Below are 12,156 nucleotides of genomic sequence, written 5' to 3'. Positions count from 1 at the left end.
GAGTGAGTGAGTGAGTGAGTGAGTCCTTACTGTCACCACTATTGCTATACATGTGAGTGAGTGAGTCCTTACTGTTACCACTATTGCCATACATGTGAGTGAGTGAGTCCTTACTGTCACCACTATTGCCATACATGTGAGTGAGTGAGTCCTTACTGTTACCACTATTGCCATACATGTGAGTGAGAGTCCTTACTGTTACCACTATTGCCATACATGTGAGTGAGTGAGTGAGTGAGTGAGTGAGTGAGTCCTTACTGTCACCACTATTGCCATACATGTGAGTGAGTCCTTACTGTTACCACTATTGCCATACATGTGAGTGAGTGAGTGAGTCCTTACTGTCACAACTATTGCCATACATGTGAGTGAGTGAGTCCTGAATGTTACCACTATTGCCATACATGTGAGTGAGTGAGTGAGTCCTTACTGTTACCACTATTGCCATACATGTGAGTGAGTGAGTCCTTACTGTTACCACTATTGCCATACATGTGAGTGAGTGAGTCCTTACTGTTACCACTATTGCCATACATGTGAGTGAGTGAGTGAGTGAGTCCTTACTGTCACCACTATTGCCATACATGTGAGTGAGTGAGTGAGTCCTTACTGTTACCACTATTGCCAAAAATGTGTGAGTGAGTGAGTCCTTACTGTTACCACTATTGCCATACATGTGAGTGAGTGAGTGAGTGAGTGAGTTCTTACTGTCACCACTATTGCTATACATGTGAGTGAGTCCTTACTGTTACCACTATTGCCATACATGTGAGTGAGTGAGTGAGTGAGTCCTTACTGTCACCACTATTGCCATAGATGTGTGAGTGAGTGAGTCCTTACTGTTACCACTATTGCCATACATGTGAGTGAGTGAGTCCTTACTGTCACCACTATTGCCATAGATGTGTGAGTGAGTGAGTCCTTACTGTTACCACTATTTCCATACATGTGAGTGAGGGAGTCCTTACCGTTACCACTATTGCCATACATGTGAGTGAGTGAGTGAGTCCTTACTGTTACCACTATTGCCATACATGTGAGTGAGTGAGTCCTTACTGTCACCACTATTGCTATACATGTGAGTGAGTGAGTCCTTACTGTCACTACTATTGCCATACATGTGAGTGAGTGAGTCCTTACTGTTACCACTATTGCCATACATGTGAATGAGTGAGTGACTCCTTACTGTCACCACTATTGCCATACATGTGAGTGAGTGAGTCCTGAATGTTACCACTGTTGCCATACATGTGAGTGAGTGAGTCCTTACTGTTACCACTATTGCCATACATGTGAGTGAGTGAGTGAGTGAGTCCTTACTGTCACCACTATTGCCATACATGTGAGTGAGTGAGTCCTTACTGTTACCACTATTGCCACACATGTGAGTGAGTGAGTCCTTACTGTTACCACTTTTACCATACATGTGAGTGAGTGAGTGAGTCCTTACTGTTACCACTTTTACCATACATTTGAGTGAATGAGTGAGTAAGTGATTGAGTGAGTGAGTGCCTCAGTCCTTACTGTCACAACTATTGCCATACATGTGAGTGAGTGAGTGAGTGAGTGAGTGAATACATCAGTCCTGACTGTCACCATGTTTGCCATACATTTGAGTGAGTGGACTGTAAGGCTACATTTAACAATATTCTAGCACTATCACGGCAGTCATGTGAATATGAATTGTAAACACTTACATGTAATAGCGTAATATAAGAGGTGCTGGCTTTATCAGGGTCATGCTTGCTGTAAATGGCGACTATGCTTGTCGTAATAGGCGAATAACGGGATCGGGTGGTCAGGCTCTCTGACGTGGTTGTTGCATGTCATTCCATACTAATTGTGTGGATTGATGCTCATGATATCAATCACTGGATTGTCTGGTCCAGACTAGATTATTTACAGACCGTCATCATATAGCTGTAATATTGCGGCGTTAAACAACAAACAAATATATCAGGATGATATATAATCAATCACATATAAAGTTCTTACTATGAGCAGTGTGATGACGTTACAATCTGTGCTTTCTGTGTCCAGGAGACAAGGGTGAGTCCGGATTCCCCGGTCTGGACGGACTTCCCGGTCAGTCTGGACAACCAGGAGAGAGAGGTATGTTGTACACTTCCCTCTGCCAACTTTCTAACTGCTTTATATCAGTGTTATATAGATTATTGCACTTTGAATTGTTTACTATAAAATGTTGTGATCACATTTTGTGAGTATAGACTAAATATCACCTAGGCAGACATTGGGGAACAAACCCTCACGCTTATCAGTCGATAGTACTGATAATATTTCATTCCTACATGATACTGGAAATTGACTGGTTATATTTTGATTCATGTCGACATATGTGGACTACTTTGGCTTGAACAGTAGGAATAACTGGTATATTTCAAGTTCTTGTAAATCTCATGGCAATAATTTTCCTTAAGGGAAAGTAGTTACAGTTTGTATACTTGGGACATACGACCCGTGAAGATGCGGGGTAGAATAGGTCTTCAGCAACCCATGCTTGCCCCAAACGGTGACTTTACTTGTCGTAAGAGGCGACTAACGGGATCGGGTGGTCATGCTCACTGACCTGGTTGATGCATTTCATTGGATCCCAATTGCATGGATCGATGCTCATGAGGTCAATCACTGGATTGTCTAGTCCAGACTCGATCATTTACAGACCACCATCATATGGTTGTAAAATTGCTGAGTGCGGCGTTAAACAACAAACAAACAACCAAACTTGTGACGTACATTGTAGGTTTGGATGGCCCGGCCGGCCCTCCTGGTCTTCCTGGACGCTCCACACAGGGTCTGAAGGGAGAGCCTGGACGTTTGGGAGGACCTGGCAATGATGGACGACCAGGACTCAAGGGAGATCCAGGTGAGAAAATCTTACTTTGTGTGTATATTTTGTGAATGTTTCAGTAATGTGCATGGAGTACACAGATAGATTGTATTTATCATATAATGGGTAGGTTTCTCGGCAGGATAAAGCCAACGAATAAAAACGTCATAAGTTTGGGTCATACATGGATAGAGATGCAAATGTCAATTGTTCATTATTGACTACTTTCACTGTTTATAAATATACATGGCGTCAACTTTGTCATTTGGCAATTGAAAAACTATCGGGATAATTGCTATCATTATCAAAAGAATAGTCTAATATTCTGAAGGAAGATTTGCAATGTTTAGGTAATGTTTGTGAGAGACAGGAAGAGATTTTTGAGTACAGAATTGGAGAGTGACATTATATGGTAAAGAGGTGATCACGCTTGTGTTTTTGGGGATGGTTAAGGCGAGCTGACTATTTAGTATTTATTCCAAATACAGGATATTTACCATCCCCAAAACACACTCTCGTAATAACCTTTTTTTCACCTAATATATGAAGGTTGGCGGAGAAATAGATCATGTTTCACTTAATACATGAAGGTTAGTTGGATACAGAAATGGTATGTACAAGATCTGGGGTAGAATAGGTTTTCAGCAACCCATGCTTGCCCTGAAAGGTGACTTTGCTTGTCGTAAGAGGCTACAAACGGGATCGGATGGTCAGACTCGCTGACTTGGTTGATGCATGTCATTGTATCCCAATTACGTGGATCGATGGTCATGATGTCAATCACTGGATTGTCTGGTCCAGGCTTGATTATTTACAGACTGCTTTCATATAGCTTGAATATTGCTGAGGGCGGCAAACAAACAAACAAATGTTGCAATTAGCTGCAAAATTGCTGATGCAGCATTCAGCAATAATCCCAACGCTCAGACGTTTTACACAGCAATTCTTCAGACTTGTCCAAGGATACACATGATAGGTAAAGTAACCCAATGGACCCAGGTCTTGTTATCAAGAATTTCCTCCTTTCATATTTGAATGATTTCATGACGGTCATGTAATGGATGATGTCCCTAGCTTGGTACCTGTAATGGAGGTGATGTTGAGCCAGTAGGTAGCTGACGACTTCTTATGTTGCAGGTATGCCTGGACTGGATGGTCTGCCTGGTGTGAAGGGAGATCCAGGACAATCCACCGACGGTCTTCCTGGACTTAAGGGAGAGTCTGGACTACCTGGACGATCTGGTCAGTGTTAATTAAATTATGATGTTTAAAGAGGGACTATGGTCTTCTAAGGGGCCACAATTCGCTGTGCAGAGAAACCTATGATTTTGGGTTCGAATCCTGGTTTACCCCAATTACCTTTCTAGGTTTGTCAGCACCATACCCATGCTCGTGGGTTTCACCAAAGTGGTAAATATCTGAGACCTTCATCACTTCAGGCTTTCCTCCCACATTAAGCTGACACGCTGTGATATAACTGGAAAACTGTTAAAAGAGATGTTAAAACCCAGCTCACTCACTCAAACTCACTATGACCTTTGTGAAACTGAGACATTGTCTTGGTGTCATTAGTGACCTGTGTGAAACTGAGACATTGTCTTGGTGTCATTAGTGACCTGTGTGAAACTGACACATTGTCTTGGTGTCAGTAAGTTCATCATTAACTGCTAGATTGACATACATGATAAAGTTTGAGTTTTTAGACAAACAACTTGATTTTGCTTTTGTGGACTGCCAACTGGCCTTATCATAGTACCCCTTCATTGCAACTGTGGCTTCCATTTTGTTTGAGCTGTGATTTTCCTTAAGAAAAATAGCAATAGGAAAATCATTTCATTATCTGTTTATAGGACAGACTTCCCTATAATGACCAAATTTGAAAAATAGCTTCATGACATTTTGGATGACACTCCTAGAAAATAAAAAATTATGAAACCCTGTGTTCTGTTTTGTGTTTCAACAGATTTCATTTGAAATATAAGGTGATGATTTATGATTTCTTGTTGCTGCCCAGGTCTGCCTGGAGATCGTGGTCAGTCTGGAAGTGATGGTCTGCCTGGTTTACCTGGCCTCAAGGGCGACCGTGGACAATCTGGATTCCCCGGAGAGCAAGGACGTGATGGACTTCCTGGTCTTTCTGGATCCAAGGGTACGTTTCTTCGTGGTTTTATTTTTCATATAAACGAGTATTACCTCTTTATGTCATTTGCCTTTTCTTTTGAAGATTTGAACCATTAACAGTATAGTTTTTGGACAAAATAAGTTTCAAAGTACCTAACAGGGTGGATTGATTAACTGTACTTGATACATAGGAAGCTTTAGCGGAAGGCAGATACACCATTTCATTAGGCAGCAGATTGTAAACATGATCAGTCAAGGTTTCATGTTTGGTGTGTGCCTTATCTTCCTGTACGTAATACATTGATGATATTTTGGAATATCAAATTGTAGTAAACACTTTGTAGCCTTAGTAGCTTGTGATGTTGTACATGAAGAATGTAACCATATTGAATCTCAATTGAATTCTCAATGACCTTTCATTCAGGTAACTCTGGCTTGCCTGGACTCCCTGGCATCTCCGGTCAGAAGGGAGACGGTGGTCTTCCTGGTCTTCCTGGACTCCTGGGACCAAAGGGAGAGGGTGGTCTGCCTGGTCTGTCTGGTCTGGATGGAGCACCTGGTTAGTTACTATTCATATACACTGCTGCAGTTCTCTGCCTGGTCTGTCTGGTCTGGATGGAGCACCTGGTTAGTTACTATTCATATACACTGCTGCAGTTCTCTGCCTGGTCTGTCCGGTCTGGATGGAGCACCTGGTTAGTTACTATTCATATACACTGCTGCAGTTCTCTGTCTGGTCTGTCCGGTCTGGAAGGAGCACCTGGTTAGTTACTATTCATATACACTGCTGCAGTTCTCTGCATGGTCTGTCTGGTCTGGATGGAGCACCTGGTTAGTTACTATTCATATACACTGCTGCAGTTCTCTGCCTGGTCTGGATGGAGCACCTGGTTAGTTACTATTCATATACACTGCTGCAGTTCTCTGCCTGGTCTGTCCGGTCTGGATGGAGCACCTGGTTAGTTACTATTCATATACACTGCTGCAGTTCTCTGCCTGGTCTGTCAGGTCTGGATGGAGCACCTGGTTAGTTACTATTCATATACACTGCTGCAGTTCTCTGCCTGGTCTGTCCGGTCTGGATGGAGCACCTGGTTAGTTACTATTCATATACACTGCTGCAGTTCTCTGCCTGGTCTGGATGGAGCACCTGGTTAGTTACTATTCATATACACTGCTGCAGTTCTCTGCCTGGTCTGGATGGAGCACCTGGTTAGTTACTATTCATATACACTGCTGCAGTTCTCTGTCTGGTCTGTCCGGTCTGGAAGGAGCACCTGGTTAGTTACTATTCATATACACTGCTGCAGTTCTCTGCATGGTCTGTCTGGTCTGGATGGAGCACCTGGTTAGTTACTATTCATATACACTGCTGCAGTTCTCTGCCTGGTCTGGATGGAGCACCTGGTTAGTTACTATTCATATACACTGCTGCAGTTCTCTGCCTGGTCTGTCCGGTCTGGATGGAGCACCTGGTTAGTTACTATTCATATACACTGCTGCAGTTCTCTGCCTGGTCTGTCCGGTCTGGATGGAGCACCTGGTTAGTTACTATTCATATACACTGCTGCAGTTCTCTGCCTGGTCTGTCAGGCCTGGATGGAGCACCTGGTTAGTTACTATTCATATACACTGCTGCAGTTCTCTGCCTGGTCTGTCCGGTCTGGATGGAGCACCTGGTTAGTTACTATTCATATACACTGCTGCAGTTCTCTGCCTGGTCTGTCCGGTCTGGATGGAGCACCTGGTTAGTTACTATTCATATACACTGCTGCAGTTCTCTGTCTGGTCTGTCCGGTCTGGAAGGAGCACCTGGTTAGTTACTATTCATATACACTGCTGCAGTTCTCTGCATGGTCTGTCTGGTCTGGATGGAGCACCTGGTTAGTTACTATTCATATACACTGCTGCAGTTCTCTGCCTGGTCTGGATGGAGCACCTGGTTAGTTACTATTCATATACACTGCTGCAGTTCTCTGCCTGGTCTGTCCGGTCTGGATGGAGCACCTGGTTAGTTACTATTCATATACACTGCTGCAGTTCTCTGCCTTGTCTGTCAGGTCTGGATGGAGCACCTGGTTAGTTACTATTCATATACACTGCTGCAGTTCTCTGCCTGGTCTGTCCGGTCTGGATGGAGCACCTGGTTAGTTACTATTCATATACACTGCTGCAGTTCTCTGCCTGGTCTGGATGGAGCACCTGGTTAGTTACTATTCATATACACTGCTGCAGTTCTCTGCCTGGTCTGTCCGGTCTGGATGGAGCACCTGGTTAGTTACTATTCATATACACTGCTGCAGTTCTCTGCCTGGTCTGGATGGAGCACCTGGTTAGTTACTATTCATATACACTGCTGCAGTTCTCTGCATGGTCTGTCTGGTCTGGATGGAGCACCTGGTTAGTTACTATTCATATACACTGCTGCAGTTCTCTGCCTGGTCTGGATGGAGCACCTGGTTAGTTACTATTCATATACACTGCTGCAGTTCTCTGCCTGGTCTGTCCGGTCTGGATGGAGCACCTGGTTAGTTACTATTCATATACACTGCTGCAGTTCTCTGCCTGGTCTGTCCGGTCTGGATGGAGCACCTGGTTAGTTACTATTCATATACACTGCTGCAGTTCTCTGCCTGGTCTGTCAGGCCTGGATGGAGCACCTGGTTAGTTACTATTCATATACACTGCTGCAGTTCTCTGCCTGGTCTGTCCGGTCTGGATGGAGCACCTGGTTAGTTACTATTCATATACACTGCTGCAGTTCTCTGCCTGGTCTGTCTGGTCTGGATGGAGCACCTGGTTAGTTACTATTCATATACACTGCTGCAGTTCTCTGCCTGGTCTGGATGGAGCACCTGGTTAGTTACTATTCATATACACTGCTGCAGTTCTCTGCCTGGTCTGTCCGGTCTGGATGGAGCACCTGGTTAGTTACTATTCATATACACTGCTGCAGTTCTCTGTCTGGTCTGTCCGGTCTGGATGGAGCACCTGGTTAGTTACTATTCATATACACTGCTGCAGTTCTCTGCCTGGTCTGGATGGAGCACCTGGTTAGTTACTATTCATATACACTGCTGCAGTTCTCTGCCTGGTCTGTCCGGTCTGGATGGAGCACCTGGTTAGTTACTATTCTATACACTGCTGCAGTTCTCTGCCTGGTCTGTCCGGTCTGGATGGAGCACCTGGTTAGTTACTATTCATATACACTGCTGCAGTTATATGTTATTATTAAGCTTGTTTAGTCAGTGGTGTTGATATTATGTTGATACACTTCATACACTGCAAAATATGTTAACAATGACTGAAAAGTAGTTTGTTGGAATGTCAACCCTTAACTTTAGCGTACTTTTACTTGTCCTTTTTTAGGTCAGCCTGGTGGCTTTGGTTTGAAGGGAGAGCCTGGTTTGCCCGGTGTTGTGAATTACGAACAACTTCCTAAAGGAGATCGAGGATACAAGGGAGACCCTGGTCTTAATGGTCTGCCAGGTCTGTCCGGACCCAAGGGAGAACCAGGACGCCCTGGTAAGAGAGACTGCTTGTTCTAATGTAATAGTCAAATACATATGTTATTTTGGAATAAATATTTTCTTGATTTAGTACGTTTGTGGAGGATCCTGTGGTAGGACAGGTCGTGTGAGCCCACTAAATGTTCCAGTGATCAGACTGGGTGAAGTGTCATTGTAACACAGAGTTGTGGATCCTTATATCAATCACTTGATTGTCCTGTCTAGATATTTTAGGATACAGCAGTCAAGACAAAGCTTCAGGTTATATATAGGCAGTTGTCATATAGCAGGAATATGCTGCATTAAACAACAAACAAACACACAGTTGTGAAAAAATAACATTCTTTGCTTTGGGACTAGTTTTTGATTTATTACTGATGTTTACAGCCGAGAGGAACATAAATGTTAGATGTTCCTCCTTGTGTTTTTCTCTTTGCTAAGGCAGATGCAGGTTTTTTATACATGGCACATTGCACAGAGTGGACACAAAATGCTGGGAAAGTGTTAAGACATGACATTTTTCAACAATCATTATGACCTGATTTTCAGGATCTCCTGGTATTCCTGGTGAGCCTGGTCCAAGTGGTCTGCCTGGATTCAAGGGAGAACGTGGTAACTCTGGTCTGCGAGGTCTGGATGGTCTGCCCGGTACTGCAGGAACACCAGGTAATCCTAATTACTGATGCTAGTATTGAAAACAGTGAGGTGGCAGTGTTACAATGTCTTCTCATGATGACAAAGTTCTTGCATCCTTCAATATGATATTACTGGAATATTGCTGCAAGTGGCATAAAACTGTGCTCACTCACTCACTTAAAAAGAGTGAAGTTATTTCCAGAATGTTTGTTTTATTATAGGCAACATTAACCTCGGTAGTTATCATCCAATTTTTTTGCAAAACGTGTACACTGAACAAAACAATGTCCTGAACATTTTGTGGGAAATTTATTAGTAGTGAAGACTGAGCACACTATTTCAGTGAAAATATCCACCAGGTTAATCAGGATCCCTTACTTTTTGAAAAATGATACAGAAATAAAACATTGGTACACATTGTTTGTATGGTATACCTGATTATTGTAAAACCTGAACTCTCTCGTCTGAAGGTCAGCGTGGTCCATCTGGCCAGCCTGGTGACCGGGGTCTGCCCGGCCGCTCCCCACCCACCGGCTTCCTCCTGGTGCGCCACTCCCAGTCCCAGGAAGTACCCAGCTGCCCACGTGGTCAAGCCCAGATGTGGGATGGTTACAGCTTGCTCTACATTGAAGGAAATGAAAAGTCACACCACCAAGACTTAGGTGAGACAGCTTCACAGATAGCAGAGGGTTCCTGTATCAGCTCCGGGGTAGAAAGGGCCATCTGACTTTACAGGACTTGGTGGCTACAATGTTGTGATGTGCAGATGATGCCCTCATCTGGAGCCTGTGGTGTATAAACATATACTGTCCTCTAAAATCAAATGGGAGTGTGTGCTGACGTCTGATTGGTTGAAAATCAGTGCAGGGCTTGTGTTGCGTTTTTGTTCTAAGCTATGTCCCAGATTTCTTATTGGTGTTAATGATTGCTGTTTTGCATTAATGATTAAATAAGCCGTCTGTGAAGTTATCATTGTTGACATATTTATTAAGTATTGACCTCAATCTGTTTTCGCATTTATGCCTCCATAAATGCAAAAATAGATTGACAGCAATTCTTAATCATAGGAAACTTTAGTTGATTTTTGCAGTTGATTATGTGGAGTAATGCAACCGGTAGGTGATCAGCTGTAAACAATTAAAGTTAAAAGAGCAGTTGCATGTTTGCTCGTCAGCTATATCCGGATGTACCCTATTTTCAAACAGTTATGATGGCATTGCTGATATTTCGAGGGATGAGTGAATCAAAACTCAAATTCTGGTTCATAACATTAGGTGATTTCTTTAAAGATAGAATTCAGCTACTTTCCGAAACAAAAGAAAGTCCTCGATAAATGTCATGATCTCCATTTCCCTGTCTGTAAACTTCGAAACACCTGATTGGTTTGGTACTTTAGCAGTGTTTCCACGTGTGAACAGATATGTTTTGGCTCACAGTTCTCAACATAATTACCCAGGTCGTTTTGTAAACTCAAACAGTGATTGAAAGTTTGAAACCTATTCACAAAATATGAATACTTGTCAAATTAAAGTGTTCACGCTATTCCACTCTTCCTTTTCATCATGACAAGGGCAACAAAATTCTGAATGACGACGGAATGTTCTGACATCACACCTCTCGTTACAATGTGACAAATCACTATCAATATGGCTGTTTGAAAATAGGTGTCGGTCGAAAATAGGGTACTCAACGATATATGTTATGAAAGATTCAGTCAACTGTTGATGCCCATCAATCAGAAATAAATGATTGTTTACTGACAATGAAGCTGCACTATTTGTTCAGCTACTTGGTCAGTTCAGATGAGGCCAGTCGTGATGTCTGTCACTGGATTGTCTGGTCCAGACTCGATTATTTACAGACTGCCGTATATAGCTGGAATATTGCTGAGTGCAGCGTTAAACAACAAACAAACAAACAAAGATAAGGACAGATCATTTATAAAGGTTAAGTTTCAAAAAGTGTTACTATATAGTACATTGTTTACAAACAACATATGGTCATAAGTGAAAAAATAGTTGCTTGTGCATCTTTGAGATGTTATTTCATATTTAATCCAACTATTTTGGTTATCAACTCAATGTTTTTCTTGATTTTCAGGATGGGCCGGATCCTGCATGCCTCGTTTCAGCACCATGCCTTTCTTGTTCTGCAACGTAGATAACGTTTGCAACTACGCCAGCAGAAATGACAGGTCCTACTGGCTCTCAACAACTGCCCCTATTCCCATGATGCCTGTAGCTGAGGGAGAAATCCGTCCATATATCAGTCGCTGTGTTGTGTGCGATGCTCCCGCTAATGTGATCGCCGTCCACAGTCAAACGCTTCAGATACCAGATTGTCCAAATGGATGGAATGGCCTCTGGATAGGTTACAGTTTTGCCATGGTAAGTTTATCAGTGTCCAGAAACTTATTTCTGAAAGAAATATTGCTAACTTCTTTTTCTGAACTTCTATGCCATTGATGAGACTTTTATTCAGTTATCAAACATGTACATTAGAATCAAAGTTTTATTTAAATATAATTTCTTTCCTATTCTATCCTAAGACAGCTTTAATGCACTAACCTTTAGTGGTTGATCTAATTGATAATATCATTACTAAAGAAAATAATTTCTAATGTCAGTAAATCATTATTGTCCAATATGTAGAATAGTTGAGAGTAGCTTGTAAGATTCAAATTACTAACTCATGTATGCTTCTGTATGTGTGTCGAGTATTAACACAATGTATATCCATATTGTCTATTAACACAATATATATCTGTGTCAAATATTAACACAATGTATATCTCTGTCGAGTATTAACACAATGTATATCCATGTTGTCTATTAACACAATGTATATCTCCCCCATGAAGAGCTCAACCATTCAATAAACATACACTGTATTACACATTGTGTAATCCCAAAGCATGTGCTCATGTACTGCGGAACAAGTGTCACTAACAAATATTGAAAACTCCCAACATCCCTCAGCTTATTCAATGACATTGCGCATAGTAATGATAGATCACTGAGAGGAGCTTATGCACGCTCGATG

At 42.4% G+C, this 12,156-nt stretch overlaps 1 protein-coding gene across 1 annotated transcript in view; it reads left to right on the top strand.

Moving 5' to 3' along the window:
• Positions 1 to 12,156, top strand: part of LOC124120619 (collagen alpha-2(IV) chain-like) — an 83,445-nt gene that overhangs the window by 69,075 nt on the left and 2,214 nt on the right. Inside the window, exons 33-41 of the mRNA XM_048390704.1 lie at positions 2,041 to 2,112; positions 2,762 to 2,884; positions 3,986 to 4,090; positions 4,863 to 4,997; positions 5,394 to 5,528; positions 8,339 to 8,494; positions 9,028 to 9,144; positions 9,585 to 9,776; positions 11,215 to 11,501. Of these exons, the coding sequence (XP_048246661.1) occupies positions 2,041 to 2,112; positions 2,762 to 2,884; positions 3,986 to 4,090; positions 4,863 to 4,997; positions 5,394 to 5,528; positions 8,339 to 8,494; positions 9,028 to 9,144; positions 9,585 to 9,776; positions 11,215 to 11,501 (1,322 nt within the window). The remainder of the gene's footprint in view (positions 1 to 2,040; positions 2,113 to 2,761; positions 2,885 to 3,985; positions 4,091 to 4,862; positions 4,998 to 5,393; positions 5,529 to 8,338; positions 8,495 to 9,027; positions 9,145 to 9,584; positions 9,777 to 11,214; positions 11,502 to 12,156) is intronic.

The sequence above is a fragment of the Haliotis rufescens genome, unplaced genomic scaffold (assembly GCF_023055435.1).
Source record: "Haliotis rufescens isolate VD_foot unplaced genomic scaffold, xgHalRufe1.0.p SCAF_9, whole genome shotgun sequence".
NCBI lineage: Eukaryota > Metazoa > Mollusca > Gastropoda > Lepetellida > Haliotidae > Haliotis > Haliotis rufescens.
Note: the sequence above shows the minus strand (reverse complement) of the source record. Positions and strands in the feature narration are given on the sequence as shown.